General features: G+C 34.4%; 2 protein-coding genes across 4 annotated transcripts in view; one reads left to right on the top strand and one right to left on the bottom strand.

Annotated features, from left to right (window-relative positions):
• ARL13B (ARF like GTPase 13B) overlaps window positions 1–22602 on the bottom strand; it is a 74523-nt gene that overhangs the window by 19938 nt on the left and 31983 nt on the right. For both annotated transcript variants that reach the window (XM_081235086.1, XM_081235085.1), the window contains exons 4-5: window positions 2301–2406; window positions 1079–1281 (exon numbers count right to left, since the gene is read on the bottom strand). In XM_081235086.1, the coding sequence (XP_081091212.1) occupies window positions 1079–1281; window positions 2301–2406 (309 nt within the window). The remainder of the gene's footprint in view (window positions 1–1078; window positions 1282–2300; window positions 2407–22602) is intronic.
• STX19 (syntaxin 19) lies at window positions 6835–21390 on the top strand. Of its 2 annotated transcripts, XM_081235866.1 has the most exons (3): window positions 6835–6877; window positions 16798–16870; window positions 20031–21390. In XM_081235866.1, the coding sequence occupies exon 3, from the start codon at window positions 20044–20046 to the stop codon at window positions 20926–20928; it is 885 nt and encodes a 294-aa protein (XP_081091992.1). In that variant the 5' UTR covers window positions 6835–6877; window positions 16798–16870; window positions 20031–20043; the 3' UTR covers window positions 20929–21390. The 2 variants fall into 2 exon arrangements, with proteins under 2 accessions (XP_081091992.1, XP_081091991.1); XM_081235865.1 differs by lacking the exon at window positions 6835–6877 and having other exon boundaries at window positions 14789–16870.

Here is a 22602-nt window from a genome sequence, read left to right as displayed (position 1 = left end):
TTTAGAAAAGTATGGCCATATATTTTATTTTTATAAATACACGGAAGGTATATTTGTATGAATGACTGGTTGTACTGAGCTTTATATCATGAAAATATACACTAGAATAGAAAATAAAGATTCTCATAGGAACTAAAACCTCATATGGTTATCAAGAGAGACCGAGATGACTGACCTGCTCATGTTATTGAGCCCTTGAGGACAGAAGAGTTATCTCTCCAAATATTTTCCTTTAAGTCCTATCTCTGAATTAAATGAAAGATACCAGTAATCAGAGGATTTCCTTGACAGCATAAAGGAGCACCTCACCAAGGGCAGTTAGTGGGTTCTTGCCTACCAAGCTGCAACTGTTAAAGCAAATGGAAGGCCAATATTACTTAGGTAGATGGAAGACCACTTTGGATCTCACAGGAGCTCACTTAGAAATCTTTTTGTTTCTTCCCTCCCCTGCCATGTAAGTGGAGAAAGAAAGAGAAATCTTGGGATTAAGAACTAAATTCAACTTCTAATCAAATTTGAGTACTTTCTTCCAGCATTAACATTATTATAACTGATTCTGTGGTAGAATTTATGTAAACATTTTTTTTAATGTAGAGTTTGCTAAACTTATTTTTTAAATTTCCCTTTAGGCAACATATTTTTAAAATAATTTTAAAAACATGTGTTAAAACCTGAGATAGTGCAATTTAGTCCACTTTCAGACAAAACTAGTGTCGAAGATCAGATTTTGCTTCAGCTGGCTGATCCACTAACTGCTTACCTTCTATCTTTGCTGAGACTAATGAAGGATTTCTCAGTCTACTGACATATTCTTTGCTATGGGAAACTGCATCCTGTGCATCACAGAATGTTTAGCAGCATCCCTGGCCTCTTCATACTAGATGCCAATTGTGCTATCAACCAAACTTAGAACCCTATCAACCAAACTTGTGCAGGTCTACAGAAATAAAAAATTTACCTGGTATCTTCCTTCATACAAAAAGAGGAACCTAAACAGACAAAACTAAAAAAATTATTAATAAAAGTGTGGTGTTTTTGAGTTTTCATATGCACTGTGCTACAAAATTAATCTACTTACCTTTCTTCTCGTAATTTTTGTACTCTTTCAGCCCGCTCTCGGTTCTCTTGTTCCTCAAGAGCACGTTGTTCTGTTGTGTCTTTTTGGATGCGCTCATGTAAGGCATCAAAGTCTCTTGCAATGATATGCAGCAGCCAATAAAGGCCTTTTTTAATGGACTTGTCAATTTTCTTTCCATATCCCAAGACTGCTGAACAAGGTTCCTTAAAAACAGCAATTTGTTTGACTTAAAGATTAAAACTAAAAGATCTCTACAAAAATTTATTCATAAACCATTAAGATATAATTACTGGCGAATCAAAATTAATTAACCCATTAAATAAATGATATGAAGCACCTGCTTCAACTTACAAAACACACCTTTGTAATGATCACTACATTAGTATGTACGTAGGAGTGGAAATATTTTATGGATTATATCTGTAAGATTTGAGAGCAATTACGACACAAGAAGTTGACAGTTAAATTTTAAACAAACTCACTGACAGACAAAATTGAACTTACAGAAGAAAAATACCCTTACTTATTAAAGATAGCAGAAAGTTTTAATTTGCTATACCAGGGAATTTATGGCAGTGCGCTTTTTTTTCTTTTCTTTCTTTTTTTTTTTTGCTGCACCACACAGCTTGTGGGATCATAGTTCCCCAACCAGAGATCGAACCTGCACCCTTGGCAATGAAAGTGCGGAATCTTAACCACTGGACCGCTGGAGAGTTCCCAGTAACCATCTTTTAAGATTGACAGCCTAACAATCATTTTCTGAAACCAGAATAAACTATTAAATCCTCAGTCCATCTTCTCAAGACTGTATGATAACTCTCCTGATATAATTTTTCAAAATTCATTATAAACTTCTCCTAGGTATAAATTTTGTATTTATACTTCTACCATTTTATAAAATTTATAGCATGACATGTTTGTATAGCTTACAGGTCCTGTCAGCAATGTCTTAAACAAAGAGCAAACCTAAAGTCTTTGAAATCATGAAAGATAGTTTATAGAAATCAGTAACAACTAAATAGAAAACAAATATCACTGTAATAAATAATATCAAATGAACAGTGAGAACTGTTAAAAAACAGTGAGAACAGGTTAAAAAATTTTTTTAAAAACACTAATAAATTATTTTGTTAGCTACTTACCCCCTAATTGCTTATCACCTTTACAAAAACTAAGTTATACCGAACATAATTCATAGGGCAGATGAACCCCCAAAACTTACTATTTGACATAAGCACTTGTGCTCATTGACCAGTTTTTCCAGAGACAGGCATTCAATCACATCAGCTTCTCCTAAAGCCCCTTCCTTATCTTGTTTATTTGCCAACCTAGAGAGACATAAGTAGTTTTATAGCAAATATATAATCAGACAGCCACTTAAAAGACGTTTTGACCATGTTCTTATTCCAAAGTTTTAACCCTACTGATTACAGAACATACTGGTTTTAGAGAGTAGTGTACAATTTATTTCTTCATTTTTCCTTTTTTTGCCGCTAAAATAAGTTTGTAAGAATTGGCCTATAAAAGGGAAATCAGGTAAAGAGAAGTGTCAAAAAAACAAGCAATAGGTCAACAGGCCAACAAAAAAAGTACAAATAGAAAAAGAAGTGGACTAGTTTCCACAGCACTTAGCCAGCAATTCCAACTTTCACATTAATTATATCCTTCTCTTAAAATACACTGCATCATGATGTAAAGGCTCTTATCCCATGTCCTTTTCTTCTTAAGTACAATCTGTACCATGTTTTAAATACCCAAATATTCATTCAGAGCTTGTATTATTTGAGCTCACCTGTATTTGCACTGTGTGAATGTGTCCACATAAATGTGCAATTTACTGGAGAAGTGAGGCCACTTTTACCTAATTTACTTAGCATAGCACTGTGCATAGAAAACCTTACACTCAATTAGGAACAAACTGAGGCACAACAAATAAATAAAACAAAATAAGTTTAAAAAAAATAGGAATTACCACAAAATACCATATTTGCCTATCAGATGGCAGAGGTCAAAAAGTTGAATAAAACAGTCTTGGTCAGGGTTTGATATATGTTTCAAATATATATTATTTAATAAGTACATAGAAAAATAAATCTAATGAACCCTATCACCTATCTTTAAAAATTATGTTTTGTACCATTCTTGCTCATCTACGTATCTTCCACTTCCCCCCATCAGTCATATCACGTCACCCCATAATTTAAAAATTAAAAAATATTACAATATCACTATCACACCTAAGTTCTTAAAAAAATTAATATTCCTCAATATCTTTTTCCAAGTGCTATGTCCAAATCCAGATCCAAACCAGATACACATTACTACAATTTATTCTTTTAAGTGTTTTTGAATCAGTATCACCCCCCGACGCCAACACCTCCCATTCCTGCAACACTTCTTTTCCTCCCATGACATCTACCTATAAAACAAAACAAGTCATTTTTCTATAGAATCTCCCATGTTTAGGATTTGGCTGATATCTTCCTCATGAAGTCATTTAACATACACACCCTGTATTTCCTGTATCTAGTAGTTAAATATACAGGCTGAATGGCTTTCAAGTTGAAATATTTTGGCAAGCATATTTCATAGATGCTGCTAGTACTTAGAAGGCATTTAATATCTGAGTGCACCACTTTCAGTGATGGTTAAATGGATCCATGGATTCAGGCTGCAGTCAGCCTGATTTGTCCAAAATAGTTTTCCGTTAAACTTTCATCTAATGGTTTCAGCAACCATTAATGACCTGTGTTTAATACCATTAAAAGTGGCTGTAAAATCATGACTTTCTTAGTTCTGTATTCCATCTGCATTAACTAGCTGGATTTTTGCTAAAAAGTAAGTTTTCATTAACTACTTGGTGACTCAAGTACAATTCAGAGAAAAGTCAAGATGAATATTTGATCCTTTGCCTTCATTTCCTAATTTTCATAATGAACTGATGTCCTATTAACCTCCAAAGTTGATCAAGTTGCTTTCTTTGGTTTGTGGGAGATATCATTATGGACTCATGGATTTTTAAAATATATTTGATGCTTCAACTTATTATAGCTACTGTTCTTTTTGAGGCTCAAAGTTACCCATTTTTGGTTAGTGGGAGTCCCTTTTGTGTTGGCTCCTGTTTTCTTTTGGTACAACTCCAAGAGTCTTTGATAGCTTCTTTGCTTTTTTGTAAGGAACAATGGTCTGGACCTGAATTCATCCAATTCCCTAAAGAGCCCTGGTTCCTTTTAGTATGAACTGGTATTTTAAAGACCACAATCTGGGCACTTCTGGACATTTATCGTTATTGACTTGCCATTGTTTCTACACCATTTCAGTGGACAAAGCTAGGAAAAATATAGTTTTTAAGAAAGAAAAAATTAAGTCACGAGGTCATACTGATTTTTCCATTTCAAATAAAATATTACCAAGTTTTTACTTAGCTTCTTAATTTGTATCTCTTTTTCCTTATGCTGAAAACTACAGTTCCTAATAACGCCATCGTTAACTATTTGCTCTCTCCTATGAGTTTCAATAATACCAACATTATTACTAAAAATAACACTACTAAATGCACATTAAGATCCCTTTGTGGTTATTCTTGAGAATAACCTATAAGATATATTCCACAAGAGATGCAGTCAAAATACTGATTTTAAAATTACTTGAAGTAATCCTTCTCTGTGTTTATGCCACCATCTAGATACATAACTAGGTTCATTTGTTTCAGGCTGCTTTTGTTTTTTAAAGATAGTTTTATTCTTTATGTTAAGATTTAATTTTTAAAACACTTATATGGTTCCAAATTAAAACTATAAAAACAAAATGAAATCAGAAAAAACAATTTTCCCTCTTTTCCACTATTCTTCCTAGTCTCCTATAGGTAAGCATTTTCATTATTTTTTTTTCTTTATTGATTTTTATTATACTATTCTTTAATTGTAGGTGATTTACAATGTTTCAGATGTACAGCAGTGATTCAGTTATACATATATATGTGTACATATATATACTTTTTCAGATTCTTTTCCATTAATTACAAGATATTGAATATACTCCCCTGTGCTATACAGTAGGTCCTTGTTTTTTTAATCTATTTTATATATAGTAGTATGTATCTATTAATCCCAAATTCCCAATTTATCCCTCCCCTCCTTCCCCCTGGCAACCATAAGTTTGTTTTCTATGTCTGTGAGTCTATTTCTGCTTTGTAGATAAGTTCATTTGTATTTATTTTTTTAGATTCCACATATAAGTGATATCATATATTTGTCTTTCTCTGACTTACTTCACTTAGTATGATGATCTCTAGGTCCATGGTCCATCCATGTTGCTGCAAATGGCATTATTTCATTTTTTTATGGCCTAATAACATTCCTTTATTTTTATATATACATATACATATATATATACATACCACATCTTCTTTATCCAGTCATCTGTCGATGGACATTTAGGTTGCTTCCATGTCATGGCTATTGTAAATAGTACTGCTATGAACATTGGGGGTGCATGTATCTTTTTGAATTAAGAGTTTTTGGTCTTTTCTGGATATATGCCCAGAAGTGGGATTGCTGGACCATACGGTAACTCTATTTTTAGTTTTTTGAGGAACCTCCATACTGTTCTCCATAGTGGCTGCACCAATTCACATCCACCAACAGTATAAGCAGTTTCATTAGTTTTTAATTCATCCTCCCATTGATTTTGTTTTTTTTTTAAATAATATAAACATGTACAGAGGGAAATGGTATTTTAAAGACCACAATTTGGGCACTATGGATATTCACTGCTATTGGCTGGTTAAGGGGTGTTTATGTGCATGTATCTCTACCCTCCTGTTCTTCCTCGAAAGTTAGATGCACTCTTGTGCATCAGCATGCTTTTTGTTAAAACAGTAAATCCTAAAATTACTCTTAGTATAAAGAAATCTTATTTATTACTATACTCTTTATTAATGAACAAAATGTTCATTATATAGATGTTTCATCATGGGTTGTTTCCAATGTCTTGATTTTACAAAGAGGGCTGTGAGGAATAAAGTGTGTGAAGATGTTATTTCTTATTTTGGGAACAGACTCCAGGAAGTAGGACTACTAGACCAAAGAATAAATACAGATGTTATTTTGATAGATATTATAGCAATGTCCCTCCTCTCACTCTCAAATCATAACAACTCAGGCAGAGAAAAAGGGAATGTAAGAAAATTTAGTTGTGTGAGAGAAATTTTATTTCTGATTTTTCCTACAAATATTTCACTCTAGTAAAAATTAATTTTGAATTGTTATATTGATATAATAAATAGCATAACATATAGTGCTGCACAATTTTAGTTTTTGATATTGAAAACTATGAAAGAAACTTAAAAATAGCAGGCATACTAAAAAGAAAGGTAAGGTGGCAGGTTTAAAGACATGAACTCTTTTCTGGCTGTTGTAGTTCTGAAATTTGGTAATTTTCTCAGTTAAGTTCTTGGAATTCCTTAAAATAAGATAGAATTAAATAATTTTAAAGTAAACTGAACAAAAAGCCTTTACCCAAGGTTCTTTCCATTCCTATTTATTCCAAATTCCATACATTTAGCAAGTTTTCATACCTAAAGAAAACAAAGTAATCTTTGCTTAATTACAAACCCCCTCTTTTGTGAGTAATGTACTTTGTATGTAATATAGGACTGGAACTACAGAGCCTGTGCCAAGTACACCTTAGGCAGTTTAACAAGGACTTCCTGTTACCAACTAGCTCCACTGAAAACAAACTTCCTTTAATCTAAAGAACACGCAGCTAACAGGCAGAACTGGATTCCCCAGGGGTGAGGTAAGAAATTTATTCTTCTCATTTGATATTAATAACAAAACGATAACTTTAACTTATTTGACTTCATTATGTGGCTTTCAATTAAGTTAACTAAATGAAAACCATACAGAAATTATCCTGTGAACTATAAGACAGAGACAAATAGAATTTGAGTAAAACATTACAGGTGGTACTCAGTTTTCCTCTCACAGGCAGGACTCCAACTGTGCAGGTGGAAAAGCAACAAAAGGAACAAGACAAAGGTAAACATACCACTCTTTTTTGTACTTTTTAATGTGAGATATCCAGAGACTGAAATCTGTGACATTTAAAAAGAGCCCAACAGATAATTAAAGTTACCTGTTTTGCTCAGATTTGGACGAGGCTACAGGCAGCTGATGTGCTCATATATACTACAGATATGCTGAATGAGATTTGGGTTTAGAGTTCCTAGAAATAGACCACCATAAACAAAATCAACTTTTTATTTTATGTCCTTTAAAAAAATGTCTTTTCATTTTGGAAACACTAGAAAGTCAGACCCTATAAAAACAAACTTAAAATTCTTCTATAAACAGACTATATAAATTAGTCATAAAATGTTTGCTTTAGAGAACACTTTTCCATTTAATTCTGAAAAGAAGTTAATGCCCAATATGACACATATGTATAATGTTTAAAAATTTAAGATAATTTTCTACAAGGCCTTAATTCCTTCATTGTAGTTTCCCAGAATCTTAAAAATTAACTTGAGGAAATTAAAAAATAATCTTGCTGTAAAAGGACTACTGTAAAATACCAAAGTAGTCAATTTTTTTTAAAGTACTCAATTTTGAAATGTTTCAGCTAGTGTACTGAAAGTACTTAAATTATAAAATTTAATATCTATATTTGATTTCATAATTTAAACAATTTAAGTCAATATCATTTAAATGCAACATACATAGGTAGGTCTGATACTTTCAAAATTAAACAGTGTATAGAGGCTTAACCAAAACATGTTTTATTTTTTGATATTTCTTCAAAGTTATTTTACAATTGTTATGTTAGATTTTAATATATAACCCATTTCAAATCAAAATAATAATTATTATTACTAAATGTTTTAAGGTTAAACTTGAAAGTTGGCTATGTAATACCTAGAACACATTATATTTGTGGCTATGCAGTTTTAAATTTATATAAAAATAATTTTACATAAGTAGAGCTTACTTTAATCAGATAAGTGAGAGTTCAAAATTACATGAGTCTTAATATTTAAACAAAAATGGTCTTGTTACATTAAATGAGTTAATTTAACAATTAACTTATTTACACTAAACAAAAAATAGAATTTGAAAAGCACTGAAAGGCTGCATTACAAAAAAAGTCTGATAATTTAAACTTATATAGAATTTACACAATTTGTAATAATTTTTTTTAAGTTTGTTTTCTTCATTTAAGTAGCCAAAGAGGTGAACATTCCAGTAACAGCTGCTTTCACCTTGAACTAGGGAAATGTTGCAACATGTCTTCACACACAAAAGCAAAAGAATATTCTATTTTACGTTAAATAAAAACTGGTTACATTTCTTAAAATATTTAATCATTATAGTAACTATAAAAAGAAATGTCTTAGTTAAAAAAAATCTATAAATTTATAAAGTATCTATCCCAGGGCATAGTTCTTAAAGCACTAGATAATTTTTATTCATACTTCTGTTCCTGGAAATGTTCCCTGTCTGTAATAGAGTGGAGAAACTTTTATTTGAGTCATAAAAGTTTACTTTCGTATTTCCCAAAACAAATTGTCAAACTTGATTACTATATTTATAAATTAGTGTTCTAACTTTCTTTTTGCAAATATCACATTTAAGCTCAAAGATACAGTTATTAACAGTAGAATTCAAAACTGTACAGCAAAGCAGTAAGTTAAACATGCTGAAAGATGGCTCACATTTGGATAGAACTCTTCGGATATTAAGAAAACAAATTTAAGGTAGAGAGAAGATTGCATAAAATGGTAGTATCATCAATTTCACTTACCTAAGCAATTAAATGATTTCACAACTATGCACTTAATATGTTATGCCTTCTTGAACTCTGTCTCTTCCAACTTTTAAATTCTAATATGCTTAGATATCTCACTTTGCTTATAATTTATGAAGATATAAGATTAAACAGTTATATTGGAAATAGTTATACATGTAGCTGTGTATATGCAACTACTGGAAAATGCAATTTATGTATAGCATGCACCTGAATACCTATATTAGGTCAGTTTCTGCACAGATGAATATAAGGATTTAGGGAACATTCTGAATTATGTTAACTCTGTAAAGATAATCACCTATGACTTTCAGTGAAGATGCACAGATACAGAAACTCCTCCTCTTGCTAGAAACGTAGAGAAGTGTTTGATATAATCTTAAGGGGGAAAAAAAGACAAATTTCTAAACTACATCATTACATGTGAAGTAAGAAAGGGAAATTTCCAGGTACCAGAAATGAAGAGGGAACACATTCATAGCCAAGGTGGAGAGTAGGAATTAACGCTTACTCCACGGGCTACAAGAAGAAAACACTTTTATCTTAGAGGCTCCGGTTTCGAGTTTGTTCATAATAGGGAACTAAAATTGAGTTTCCTATATGAAATAATGGACCAGAAAAAGAACAGCCTGTATACAGACACAGGAAAATCTCTGTTGGCTTGTCCAGGAGTACAGCAGGGAGTGAGGTATTCACTCAGGCTACAAGATCACTACAGAAAAATCAGGTCCATATTTATACTACCTGGGCTATAGAAATCACTAGAGAAAGATCAGGCCCATACAGTCAGCCCTCTGTACCTGCAGGTTCCACATGCATGGATTCAACCAACCTCAGATGGAAAATACTCAGGAAAAACCCCAGAAAGTTCCAAAAAAGCAAAACTTGAAATTTCTACGTACCAGCCACTATTTAGATAGCATTTACATTTTATTTACAACCATTTATATACCATGTACATTGTATTAGGTATTACATGTAATCTAGAGATGATTTAAAGTATACTTTTAAAGTACGTAAAAATATACAGGAGGATGTACATAAGTTATATGCAAATACTGCACCATTTTATATGAGACCTAAGTATCCGTGGATTTTGGTCTCTGTGGGGGTCCTGGAACCAATTCCCCACAGATATAGAGGGAAACTGTATTTATACTACCTGGGCTATGATGGGCAAACTCCATGGGGCCCTAGTAGTGACAACAACAAAAATGCGGTTAAGAATGTATCCATAATGCAGGGCACTCAGGGCATTCTTGTATAATATAATTCCCCACTGAAGATAATCTGCTGACAAAGTTTACTAAATATACTTGCCCATCACCAAGAAAAACAATTGGTGGCCACAATAAACAAAAGGAATTATTTCTAAGAAACCAGAAATAACCTAATAATGTAAAAGGATCTTGAACATAAATATATTTTAAATGTTCAAAAGAAATAAATGAAGACATACACCAAGATGAACACAGTATAAACTTTACAGCTGATTTTATATAAACATCATTTACTATAATATGCATGCTATGATATACAGCACTGAAAGGAAATCTGTTTTTCCTTTAATATCAGTAACATATAGAGATCTATAGAAAAAATTCAGAATATTTACTTTCTTTTTGCTACTAAATTTATTAAGGTTAATGAATATAAAATACATATCGATATATTTTAAATAGTTCTTTAAAGTATCTTTTATTCAAATATGAAAGTGTGGTATTCCTTCATAAAACTGTTATCCCAAGAACACAGAAACCCAGGATAAGACCACCTTTATAAGGGAGAGTCAAATATCTTCATTTCCAAAATCAGTGACAGTAAAATTTTACTTCTCAAAAGCACTTTGCAAAAGTATACTGTGCTACAATATCAATTTGAAATATTCAATTTCTTAAAAAAATGTTGAACTATGATGCTTCAGAAAAAGGCTTTTGACATTGTTCATTTATGTGTAATTAAAATGAAAAAAAGAAAGACTTAACTAGTCATAAGTATATTAGAGGGGGTTGTTTCAGGATTTGTTCCAAGCCATGCAACCAAAGAGAAAGTTAGAGACACTGTAGTTCTTGAGAACTGTGAAATTTATAAATTGTCAGGCTACTTAGCATTAGATAAGACTTAATTCTCATGAATAAAAAAATCAAAATCTGTTTGGTTTTGATACCTCTCTCATTTCTCATCTGAGCCTCCAATACTATCACTCTTTTCTTTTCCCATATTATGAGGAACACAAGTCAATTAAAAAAAATAGTACAACAACATCATATCTGCTATATACATTATAGTTGTAAGAATTCATAGTAACAGGTTAGTATATGAATAGGAAACAGAAACCTGTGTACATAAATAGGAATGCAGTGTACCTTACTTCTGGTCTTATCTCATTCTATGACTATGAGGTACAGCAGAAGAAAATACAAGAATCCCAATCTCTACATGGTGTCAAGGATAGGATTCAAAATTTTTTATATTTTCCGTGACACAGGTGTGTGGGATCAGAACCAATCATTTATCTTTTTTTTCGGGGGGGGGTGCCACACAGCCTGCGGGATCTTAGTTCCCTGACCAGGGATCAAACCCATGCCTCCTGCAGTGGAAGTGCCAGGGAAGTCCCTGAACTAATACTTTTTCTTTTTCTAAATTGTAAAGTGCTTAATTTGGTCTGATTGTATGAAAAATCCTAATACAGCTGTTAACATAATTATTTTAGATCTAATATGCTATATTACCTGCTGTAAGAACTTTTTTCTTTTAAACATAGCATTTATATTAACAACATAATACAATATTTGATACAGATCAACTTCATTTGTAGCATGTTTCACTAGGATAATCTATATCTATTCACTATGAAATAAAGAAAAATAACAGATCTGCAGGCAAGTAGATGTACATCTGAATGTAGGCTCTGCTACTTTTTAGTTGTGTGACCTCAGGCAAGTCACTCTACTTTTCAGATACTAAGAAAATTAGAGGAATAGTTAATAAAGTCAACATCCAAATAAGGGCAATTTCAAAGAAAACAATACAAAGAAAATGGAGAAGATGAAGTTCTTTTAAAAGTTAGGATCCCCTCCAAAAGAAACCATAAGTACATGAATTTCCAAATTGGAAAGAGCCACTAAACATCTAGCAAATACATGCAAAAAGACGTTCCTAGGTCATGTTATTGCAAAATTTCAAAACATGAGGAATAAAGAGAAAAGGCAAAGGATTACATTGAAGGAAATTAAAAACAAAAACAAAAAAACCCACATCTTATACAAAATATCAGGAATCAGATGGCAGATTTCTCAAGGGTAACAAAGAAACTTAAAAGAAAACACAGCAAAAATTTCAAAATTCTAAGGGAACACAATTTCCAAGTAAGAATTACATCTGCAGAAAATGTATCATTCAGGTGTAAGGACAGAATAAAAACATTTTCCGAAATGCAAGTTATCACCACACCTATGTTTTAAAAGGAAGCTACGGTATGCCCTCAAATCAAGGGGATAAACCAAAAATAGAGATGAGGAACAAGGAATGAGGAGAAAATACACAGAAGGAGAGAAAAATTCCAACACAACAGCTGTGTGGTAATCAGGTCAAGACAACAGCTGTGTGGTAATCAGGGTTCCAAGAAAGAAGCCTCAAAAGATAAAACAATAAAATGAAATAGAAAAGAATACCTGCTATATATACATCAAGAGAATATTTTCAGTTCAAATGAAGAGTTTTAGAATGAATTAGTGATGCATATGTACAAAATGAGGCAACTGAAAAACTTAGGTAATTAATAATTTCAAGAAAAATTTAAAAGTTACAAGGTTCTTGATCTGTGTAGTGGTTACATGGGTCCGTTCGCTTTGTGAAAAATCATCAAATTATACATTTATGTTTTGGGCACTTTCTGTATATGTATAAATACTTCAGTGAAAAGCTTTCTTAAAATAAAAATATACATCTCCTAGCTCTATCCACTGAAAAAGCCTAGATACAGTGAAAAAAATTATTCTGAGAAAGGAAATATAACCCTAGTGATTCTGGTATATATAATATGATTCTGGTGTGATTCTGGTATATATAATATGTGATTCTGGTAAATATAGTATTTGGGTAGTCCTAATAACATAAACACATAATATTGACTATAACAAAAACTGTGATATAATTACATTGGAGGAAAAATTTGAGGGAAGGATGGGGGTGTAAGAGAAAGTTAAATCCGAGAATTCCCTGGTGGTCCTTTGGTTAGGACTCCGCACTTTCACTGCCAAGGCACAGGTTCAACCCCTGGTCAGGGAACTGTCCTGCAAGCTGTGTGGTGCAGCCAAAAAAAAAAAAAAGTTAAATTCATATCTTTCAGAGCAAAGATTATTTAAAACTGAAAAAAGTGTAAACATCTACATAAGCAAATTATCAAAAAATAGGGAGTTTAAAAGCAACATATAGCTGAGGAGTTGAAAATGACTGCCTTTGGGAATGAGGAACTGGAAATACAATGTGGTGGGGCAGGCAGGGGTCAGCTGTATATCTTCATAAGCCTTGAAGTGGTCTGACTTCTTAAACTGTGTATCTGTATTAATGATGAAAATAATCACATTAAAAACATTTTTAAAAGAAAAGGCTTTGTTCAAATCATGTAGGAGGGGAGGAGGGAAGGAGGGAAGGAGGGAAGGAAGGAAGGAAGGAAAGAAAGAAAAGAAAAAGCTTATGGCTGTATCAAAAGCAACATGACATCTATTTTAAACACTTTTGGAGGAATCTATTTTCAGTATCAATATGGTAATACCAGAGGGAGCATACAGATAAGGAAGTGATAAACATTAAACCAAACAGAGAACAGTATGGAGCTATTCAAGATAAATCATTAGGCTAACTGACTTTAGTAATTACCTCCCTCTGTACAAGAAAGATTAGTCCTTATCAGAGGCATATAATAAATCATGGGCGGTACTTCTGCTTTCTCAAAGTTATCACATGAAAAAAAAGTTTCTACAATCACTTCCCAGTGTTTGTAGGTGTTTTAAAAAATCTGTTCCAGCATAACCATCAAATATTTATAAAATACTGAATACAAAAGAGCATATAGATGATCCCAGTTTTACATAACATATACATTCTAGGAAATTTATATTATACATCTTATAATGAAAAAAGCACTGGTCTAGCAGCCAGGAAGTTTGCATTATTATACCAGTACTACTACTAGCAAGCTCTGGGTAAAACACTTAACTTTTCTGATTTTCAATTTCCCCATAAGAAAAATGAGAAATTGATTAGTTAACCTCTAAGGATTATTTTTGGAATCAAATTACAATATTCAATAGATGTGGAAGAAACCAGGTTCACCTCTCCTTTGGAGAACAGGTGAGGACTACATATCACTACCATCCTCCTTCAGTTGGTCGAGGAGTTGCAAAGGAAAGTGACACGCATCATTTCAGGCTACAGCATTTTAACGTCTATGAGAGACTCTCCAGTACTTCCAACTGCCCTACCAGCCTACCACAGCCAGAAAGGTGGAGCTTAGGTCTCTGAGAAACCAAGATGGGAACCAGTAGCCCCTGCTAACCCAACGTGGACATGAAATGTGAACGAAAAATACATCTTTGTGGTTGTAATCCATCAAAATTTGGTGACTGGACATTACTGTGGCATAACCAAGCATATCTTGACTGATAAAAATGGGACCAAGCGGAATTTTTCATAAACTGAATATTTAAAATTCACAAGAAATCCCAACCTAAATTAGTTTATAAAGCTAAAAATCTTTACAATTTATCTCTTAAAATCTGAATTTTTATATTAAGGATTATATTAGGTTAATTACAATTAACTAATTAATTATAAATAACTTAATTACATGAAATTATATATACATATAACTTAATCTATTATAATTTAAAGGTGGGAAAAATATAAAAAATGATAATATCAAACTTTCTGCACGTTTAATTGGTTGCTCTAGTACTGAAATCTTTCTCAATTAAAATCACTTTGTTTTCACTTTAATAAAGGACTTAAAAAAATAGTATGCTAGGACTTCCCTGGTGGCGCAGTGGTTAAGAATCCGCCTGCCAATGCAGGGGACACAGGTTCGAGCCCTGGTCCAGAAAGATCCCACATACCGCAGAGCAACTAAGCCTGCGTGCCACAACTACTGAGCCTGCGCCCTAGAGCCTGCGCTCTGCAACAAGACAAGCCACCGCAACGAGAAGCCCGTGCACTGCAGTGAAGAGTAGCCCCTGCTCGCTGCAACTAGAGAAAACCCACGTGCAGCAACGAAGACCCAACACAGCCAAAAATAAAAATTAATAAATAAAATAAGTTTATTAAAAAAAATAGTATGCTCACATGGTATTATATATTTTTTCTCTAGTTTGCTTATTTCCTACTTGTAAGGACAAAGGCCAGTAAATATCAATACTTTCCTAGAAGGTATGCCCAACACATGGATCAATATATTAGTGTTTTATATTGATCTAATTTCCTAACACCCCCTAATACCCAAAGTTTGCAATCTATATTGCCACCTTCTCATAGTCCTCCTTGACTAATCTTCTTTTCACAAATTTTCCAGGTTTAATATTATAGCTTATTATTTTTTCCCACAGATCTTAGTAAACCACTGGATCTGGTTAGTTTTGTTCCTAAGGTAAAGAAATTATTCTTTGCAAGTAAGGTAGAATACAGACAATGGAAAGGTGGGGAGACAGAGGGAATGAAATCCTTTCCCTTCTTAGAAGTCTCTTATTTGCATAAATTGTACAGACTGAAGCTTTTTACTTTTAATATAGCAAATCAGTGGTAAAATAAAAGACTGCAAGCTATATGAATTACACATTTAGATAATTTAAAATAAACAGCAGAAAACTGTAAGTGCATTACAGGCAACAAAAACTTGCTGTTAAATGTTTCCAACCAGTACTTAAAATGCTCAGCAATACAGGTACACAGCAAATGTCTCTGAGTAAACTGTTAATATCTATAAAAGACTTTTTCCATCAAAAACAGATTTCAAGGTCTTAGTATCCCTTGTGATCTGGCTTCTTTCCCAATCACTTCACTTACCTAATTGCCTCTTCTCAGAACTTATCTGAACTGGTCTCTATAGAGCATCTGATACCATTGAAGAAGGCTTTATAGCACAGTAAAGAGTGAGTCCTTCAAACTAGACTGCCTGAATTTGAATCCCAACTCTACCACGAGCTGATATCTTGGTTAAGTTACTTAAGATCAGGTCTTAATGTCATCATCTGTAAAATGGAGACCATGATAATACTTAATTCAGAGTTCTTAAAAGGACATACAACACACTTAGAACCGTGCCTGTCACATATTAAGAACTAGGAAAAATATGAACTATAAAGAGCTCAATATCAGAACTTGAATAAATGAGACTTGTGAAGGTGCTGGGAATACCAGAATGAATAAAGATCCTTGCCTTCATGGAGCTTATATTTGGGGAATAGAGCAGACAATAAAGTAAGATAAACAAGTAAAATATAGTGAAAAGTGCTAGGAAAAAAACTAAAGCTGGGAAGTGTGGTTGCAGTTCTAGATAGGGTCACCAAGGACAGCCTTACTGAGAGGGTGTCATCTCAGTAAGATTTAAAGAAGTTGGGGGAATAAGACAGCACTACATGGGGAAGAGCATTCCAAAAGAGAGAAGACAGCAAGTGCCAAAGCCCTAAGGCAGGATCCTGCCAGGTTTGTGTGAGGAATAACCAGGAGAACAGTGTGATTGAGGCAGAGGGAGGGGGAGTTGTAGGAGGCATGGTCAGAAGGGCAAAAGGAGAGGTGGAGAAGTCATATTGGACCTTGTAGGCTCTGGCTTTTCTTCTGAGAGATCACACTAAAGGAGGGCTTTAGGCACAGGAATGACATGCTCTGACTTACATTTTAACTCTTGTTTCTGTGTTAAGAAAAGACCAGAGGAGAGGGGGATACAAAGGAAGAAACAAGGAGACCATATAGGAGACGACTGCAATAATCCAGGTGAGAAAGGATGGTGACATGAACCAGGGAGGTGGTTCCTGATGTACCCTGAAAAAGGGATTGACAAGATTCCCTGTTAGTTTGAATATGAGGGTGTGTGGGCGGGGGGAGGGGGGATGGGGACACAAAACAGAGTAGTCACGTAGTCCAGAATGACTCCAAAGTTTTTGGTAGGGTGACTTGGAAGAAGACTGGAAGAAGAGACTGGAAGAGGTGCCACTTACTGAGATGCAGCAGCAGTTTGGGAGTTGGAAGATTGGGAAATTATTTTAGACACAGACATTCAAATGGAGCTATTGAGTAGACAAGTGTTATGAGAACAGTCTAGACTTGAGATATAACTTTGAGTCATCAGCTAACGGACGGCATTTAACACTGTGAGACTGGAAAACAACGGTGGGTAAAAAGAGGACTGTGTGTGGAAGCATTCCAGTATTCAGCGGGAGGAAAGACAAGAAGAAACCAGGGAGGAGAAAATGATGAAGGAAGAGCCAAAGAGGCAAGAGGAAAGCCAGGAGAAACACTTAAAAGCGTTTCAAGAAGTAATGGTGGTTAAGTGCTACTGAAGGGTTAAAATCACCAGTAAGTCCTATTGCTTCTACCTGCAAAATATATCCCAGATGGTTCCCATTTATTCCATCTAGTTTCCATCCAGATCTCTCCTGGAGGTTATCAGGAAACTATTCTCTATACAGTGATCTTTTAAAAACATAAATATTAGGTCAATACCCTATTTATCCTTTCACTGTCTGCCACTGAATCTAGAATAAAATCTAAATTCCTTATTTTGACCCACAAGGCCCTTTGTGATCTGATCCCCACGTACCGTCCTGACTTCACTCCTCCAATGTTACTGCCCATATTAATTTCTATCTACATAAGCATTAATTTTGTTCTTAAAACATACCAGTCCTATTCACTGCCCTGGCACCCCATCTCCAATACTCAGGATGCACTTTCTTGGCTCTTCATCTTCTCAACATTTAGGTCTACACTCAAATAGCTCCTTAGAGAGGCCTTGCCTAATTGATCTATCAAGATCTAAAATCATCTCATTTATCTGTTTAATTGTGTATTGTCCATCTCCCCTCAGATATTAATTACTCAAGGACAGGTATTACAGAATACACACTATAGCATTTAAAACTTTGCATATAGTAAGCTTCAAAAATTATCTGACAGAACGTCAGTTCTTTAAAATCAAAGGAATATTATCAGGATATTAGTTTACCTTTTTATGTAATACAGGTATCATTTCTACAGTATCCTCGACTGGGTCATCATTCAAGAACATCTTGAACATCTCTAGTGATGGCAAGGTTTTTATCTCATGAAACAGTTCACTCCATCTTCAGACAGCTCTACATGTGTGAAAAGTCTTCTTTATACTAAACCAAACCTCACTTCATGTAATTTCCACCCACACTGCTCTTTGGAGTTATGCCAGGAAGTCTAATCTCTCATATATACAGATCTACACATTTTAGAAAACAGTTGTAGATATTCCCTCGACCTTCTCTTTTTCAGAACAAATATTTCCATTTCTTTCAACAACTCTCCATATACTATGGTCTTCCAATCTCATCCTTTCCATGACAGTTTGGAAATTCCCAATTTGTGGATTTTCATCTCATACTTAACACAGTCCCTCTCCCATTTGCTTTCAATAGCATAGAGTCAGTGGAACAAATATCTTTCTTAGTCAATCTAGACATCACATTATTATTCATGAAAGCATAATAACTATTCTGAGAGTTCTGATTAAAAGCTCAAAATTAACTAAAATCTCCAGTGATTTTCATAAGCACTGCTATGAACTCAAGGGTCTTCCAGTTTATAGATGTAAAGGTGTTTTCTAAACAACTAGGTACAATACTTTACATCTATCCAGTTAAACATGTTTTTGTTATTTTAGTATAGTGTTCTGTTCTATTTTAATTTTCAAATCCCAATTCTGTATTTCAACATACTAAAGAACTCTCCAAAGTTTGTGCCATCAACAGGTTTGATAAGTATGCCTTCTATGACACCCAAATAACTGATAAAAATATTTGCATAAACATATCAAGCACTGAATCCCATAGCATAACAGTGTCACATTAGAGACCTTTTTCTCTAGTTGATACTATGTGTGGTTCAATGAGCTACTTGTAACTCCCTAACAGCTTCCTCTTATCCACAAAAATATCACGAAAGGCATTTTAAATGCCTTTCTAAAGTCAAGATGTGCTGTGAAAAGAAAGTATTTTATTAACAAGGATTTCTTTGTATTTACTTCATGTATATCACTATATAATTATGTACATCAAATTGATTCCATGAATAACTACCAACACAGCATACAATAAGTGTCAATATTATCAGTGTCCCCCAAATAAGATTTTATATATTCTCATGTTTGTAAAAATATCACTTATTATGAATTGACAAAAATTTTTTCTAACACAGTCTGGATATCTTTGCAAAGGAAGGCTAATAATGAGAAATCAGCATGATCAAACCAAGAATATGTTTCTATATATATGCAATGGATAAGAAAACAAAGCTATGTCAAATAATGTGTTAGTCAATCCAGAAGCCTGAGAAATTTTGAGATAAATTCAACATTACCTATATTGCTTAAAGCTCTCATATGGAATCTGCCCTGTCGCTATACTGGTTTTAGCTGAACTACACACATTTAGCAAAATGAGTATGTTTTTTTGACATTACATAGACCAAATTAACTGGGAACCGTATCTTCAGTAATAAGGACACATTCAGAGTGACTTTTTAATCCTAAAAAGATATGGTCAAATCTTCCATTCTAAGATATATCTTCCTAAATCAAGAAAAATCGATTCTGTGGCAGTATCATGACACTGAGAACTTATTTGGGGGCAATTATTTCTCTATCACTGCTTACTCAGCTACTTTACTCAACTGTATGGGACTCATAGAAGCCCTGCATTATGCGAAGTGATTTACAAAATATTTTACATTACTTTTGCTATTTCAGTGATCTTTATGAGGAAATTATTGATTTTTCTAATTTTTAGTCATCTTTTCAGAAAACTAGGAGGATTTTTCCTGAGAGATAGACATAGCTATGTAAAGCCAACTGCTACTGGGGGGAAATACCAAATTTTTCTTTGTTCAACACAATCATTTTTGCTTTTAGGAGGACAGGGAAGATGAAAGACCGACTTCAAGAACTAAAGCAAAGAACAAAGGAAATTGAGCTCTCTAGAGAAAAGGATGTGTCGACTATAGAAGCAGAGGAACAAGGGGTGTTTCTGCAGCAAGCTGTTATTTATGAAAGACAGCCTGTAGCTGAGAGACACCTACATGAGATACAAAAACTACAGGAGAGTATTAACAACTTGACAGATGATGTTCAAAAATTTGGGCAGCAACAGAAAAGTCTGGTGGCTTCTATGAGAAGGTTTAGTCTACTTAAGAGAGAGTCTAGCATTACAAAAGAGATAAAAGTCCAAGCAGAACACATTAATAGACGTTTGGATGATTTAGTAAAAGAAGTTAAAAAGTCAGAGGATGAAAACGGTCCATCATCAGTGGTCACAAGGATACTTAAATCTCAGCATGCTGCGATGTTCCGCCATTTTCAGCAAACTATGTTTATATACAATGACACAATAGCAGCAAAGCAAGAGAAGTGCAGGACATTTATTTTCCGTCAGCTTGAAGTTGCTGGAAAAGAAGTGCCGGAAGAAGAGGTAAATGATATGCTTCATCAAGGAAAATGGGAAGTTTTTAATGAAAGCTTACTTCGAGAAATCAGTATCACTAAAGCACAACTCTCAGAGATGGAACAGAGACACAAAGAACTTGTTAATTTGGAGAACAAAATAAAGGATTTAAGGGACGTTTTCATTCAGATATCTCTTTTAGTAGAGGAACAGGGAGAAAGCATCAACAATATTGAAATGTTAGTGAATGGCACAAAAGAGTATGTTAACACTACTAAAGAAAAATTTGGACTAGCTGTAAAATACAAAAAAAGAAATCCTTGCAGGGTATTGTGTTGCTGGTGTTGTCCATGCTGTGGCTCAAAATAAAGAAGCTATTTTAGAAATTTCTCCAGCTTTAGAATGAAGGATGTCCCATAATTTAGTGTCTTGTGTCATTTTTCTTCATTTCATAGAGCCATTCACATACTTTCATCACTATTAAGTTATAATTCTCCCCTTTCGCCCTTACCCACTAGAGTTACAGAAATTTCTAAAGCAAGTGACATAAAACAAGTCTTCATTTATTAAACTAAAAATAGCATATTAGCTTTAAACTCATGGGTTAACTATTGAAAATGAGGTAAATGATCTTAAGTTTCTAGTCAGGTATCAAGCTCTATTACATATTTTTGTAACTTCCAATGCCTTAACAAGATGAATATCAGTAAGTGACAACTACTTAAACAATGCTTTAGGTTCATTTAAGAGTATTTTGGTACTTAAGAATTGTATAAAACAAGACTTCAAGTGGCGCTCTATTAAAGCCAAATCAAACTAGAAGCTGTAACAGATCTTTTTTTTTTTTGCGGTACGCGGGCCTCTCACTGTTGTGGTCTCTCCCGTTGCGGAGCACAGGCTCCGGATGCACAGCCTCAGTGGCATGGCTCACGGGCCTAGCCGCTCTGCGGCATGTGGGATCTTCCCGGACTGGGGCATGAACCCGTGTACCCTGCATCGGCAGGCGGACTCTCAACCACTGCGCCACCAGGGAAGCCCTTCATCAAATCTTTTATGTTCAGATAGGTCAGTTAACTCAGTGGTCAACAAATCCTAGGAAAACCCAACTATGTACTTAATGAAGAGTCTAGTTGGTAACTAGGAGCTGATTTTAGCTTAAGGACTAAAAAGCTAAGTTAAGGCACTGTTTTCCTGAACTTGGGTCCATTCAGGACACTGTATTACAGATTAAGAGGGTTGGCAAATAAAGTAAAAAATAAAAGGCAATTGTATGTTTGGAAGTTTCTCCATCACTTTATTGTAAAGCCAGGCACTAGACTATGGGCTAGGGACACAGTCTGAACTCACATGGGGATAGTTTTGGAACTAACATTCTAGTGGAGGAAGCATATAACAAATACAAATATTAGACAATGTTAAGTTCTTGGCAGAGATTTAAAATAAGGATGATAAGATATTGTCAGAGTAGCTTCTTTCGGCTGGGTGGTAAATATAGGCCTCTCTAAAAGGTAATGTAAGTGAAGATGTGAGTGATGAGGACAAGGGAAGCACATATTCCAGGCATATGAAACAAATAGTACAAAGACTCTGAGAAGGGTATAACTTACTCCACTCAAAGAAGAATGAGCAGGGCTTCCCTGGTGGCGCAATGGTTGGGAGTCCGCCTGCCGATGCGGGGGGCGCGGGTTCGTGCCCCGGTCCGGGAGGTTCCCGCGTGCCGCGGAGCGGCTGGGCCCGTGAGCCATGGCCACTGGGCCTGCGAGTCCGGAGGCCTGTGCTCCGCAGCAGGAGAGGCCACAACAGTGAGAGGCCCGCATACCGCAAAAAAAAAAAAAAAAAAGAATGAGCAGTACAGTTGTATCATAGTGGGAAAAGAGCAGTGAGGTAAGAGATGAGGTTAAGAAAGGTCAGCAGGGGCTAGATGTAAAGCTCTGTAAGTCTGAAGTTTACAGCAAGTGTAATAAAGGCAAAGCTGTTTTTTGGCCTGGGAGTAATGTTATGTAATTTATATTTGGGAAAAAAATCATCCTGTCTACTGTTCGG

Source organism: Mesoplodon bidens (genome assembly GCF_964165515.1).
Source record: "Mesoplodon bidens genome assembly, chromosome: 5".
NCBI lineage: Eukaryota > Metazoa > Chordata > Mammalia > Artiodactyla > Ziphiidae > Mesoplodon > Mesoplodon bidens.
The sequence above is the reverse complement of the archived record's forward strand: the minus strand, read 5'-3'. Positions and strand labels throughout refer to the sequence as shown.

What these genes read in the sequence shown, in the direction of transcription:
- STX19 (XM_081235866.1), top strand. Translation starts at nt 20,044, where the DNA reads ATGAAAGACCGACTTCAAGAACTAAAGCAAAGAACAAAGGAAATTGAG.